This window comes from Papilio xuthus, unplaced genomic scaffold (genome assembly GCF_000836235.2).
Source record: "Papilio xuthus unplaced genomic scaffold, Pxut_1.1 DF828037.1, whole genome shotgun sequence".
In the NCBI taxonomy this organism is placed as follows: Eukaryota; Metazoa; Arthropoda; class Insecta; order Lepidoptera; family Papilionidae; genus Papilio; species Papilio xuthus.
The window spans coordinates 424,006-425,667 of record NW_013530612.1 but is presented as its reverse complement, the minus strand read 5'-3'; the positions used below and the strand labels follow the sequence as shown (position 1 = coordinate 425,667).

Genomic DNA, 1,662 nt, shown 5'->3' with positions numbered 1-1,662 from the left:
GATCCCTTGGTTCCCGGTGTTCCTTTAGTTCCTGGGGTTCCCTTGGTTCCCGGTGTTCCCTTGGTTCCTGGAGTTCCTTTGGTTCCTGGTGTTGCTGGAGTTCCCGGTGTTGCTGGTGAACCCGGTGTACCTGGAGTTCCCGGTGTTCCTGGAGTTCCTTTGGTTCCTGGAGTTCCCGGTGTTGCTGGTGAACCCGGTGTTCCTGGAGTTCCTTTAGTTCCTGGGGTTCCCTTGGTTCCTGGAGTTCCTTTGGTTCCTGGTGTTGCTGGTGTTCCAGGTGTGGCTGGTGATCCCTTGGTTCCCGGTGTTCCTGGTGATCCCTTGGTTCCCGGTGTTCCTTTAGTTCCTGGGGTTCCCTTGGTTCCCGGTGTTCCCTTGGTTCCTGGAGTTCCTTTGGTTCCTGGTGTTGCTGGAGTTCCCGGTGTTGCTGGTGAACCCGGTGTTCCTGGAGTTCCCGGTGTTCCTGGAGTTCCTTTAGTTCCTGGGGTTCCCTTGGTTCCTGGAGTTCCTTTGGTTCCTGGTGTTGCTGGAGTTCCTGGTGTCGCTGGAGTTCCCGGTGTTCCCTTGGTTCCTGGTGTTGCTGGTGATCCCTTGGTTCCTGGAGTTCCCTTGGTTCCTGGTGTTCCCTTGGTTCCAGGAGTACCCTTGGTTCCTGGTGTTCCTTTAGATCCTGGTGTTCCCTTAGTTCCCGGTGTTCCCTTGGTTCCTGGAGTTCCCGGGGTTCCTGGTGTTGCTGGAGTTCCCTTAGTTCCCGGTGTTCCTTTAGTTCCTGGGGTTCCCTTGGTTCCCGGTGTTCCTTTGGTTCCTGGAGTTCCTTTGGTTCCTGGAGTTCCCGGTGTTGCTGGTGAACCCGGTGTTCCTGGAGTTCCTTTAGTTCCTGGGGTTCCCTTGGTTCCTGGAGTTCCCGGTGTTGCTGGTGAACCCGGTGTTCCTGGAGTTCCCGGAGTTCCTGGTGTTGCCGGAGTTCCCGGTGTTCCCTTGGTTCCTGGAGTTCCCGGGGTTCCTGGTGTTGCTGGTGTTCCCTTGGTTCCGGGTGTACCCTTGGTTCCCGGTGTTCCCTTGGTTCCTGGAGTTCCCTTGGTTCCTGGAGTTCCCTTGGTTCCCGGTGTTCCTTTAGTTCCTGGGGTTCCCTTTGTTCCCGGTGTTCCCTTGGTTCCTGGAGTTCCTTTGGTTCCTGGTGTTGCTGGAGTTCCCGGTGTTGCTGGTGAACCCGGTGTTCCTGGAGTTCCTTTAGTTCCTGGGGTTCCCTTGGTTCCTGGAGTTCCTTTCGTTCCTGGTGTTGCTGGAGTTCCCGGTGTTGCTGGTAAACCCGGTGTTGCTGGTGAACCCGGTGTTCCTGGAGTTCCCGGTGTTCCTGGAATTCCCGGTGTTGCTGGCGAACCCGGTGTTCCTGGAGTTCCTTTAGTTCCTGGGGTTCCCTTGGTTCCTGGAGTTCCTTTGGTTCCTGGTGTTGCTGGTGTTCCCGGTGTTCCTGGAGTTCCTTTAGTTCCTGGGGTTCCCTTGGTTCCTGGAGTTCCTTTGGTTCCTGGTGTTGCTGGTGTTCCAGGTGTGGCTGGTGATCCCTTGGTTCCCGGTGTTCCTGGTGATCCCTTGGTTCCCGGTGTTCCTTTAGTTCCTGGGGTTCCCTTGGTTCCCGGTGTTCCCTTGATTCCTGGAGTTCCT

The 1,662-nt window shown here is 56.6% G+C and overlaps 1 protein-coding gene across 1 annotated transcript in view; it reads right to left on the bottom strand.

The window, feature by feature from the left end:
* Nucleotides 1–1,662, bottom strand: part of LOC106114562 (collagen alpha-5(IV) chain-like) — a 24,706-nt gene that overhangs the window by 5,312 nt on the left and 17,732 nt on the right. The window contains exons 24-25 of the mRNA XM_013307824.1: nucleotides 977–1,354; nucleotides 89–760 (exon numbers count right to left, since the gene is read on the bottom strand). Coding sequence (XP_013163278.1) covers nucleotides 89–760; nucleotides 977–1,354 — 1,050 coding nt within the window. The remainder of the gene's footprint in view (nucleotides 1–88; nucleotides 761–976; nucleotides 1,355–1,662) is intronic.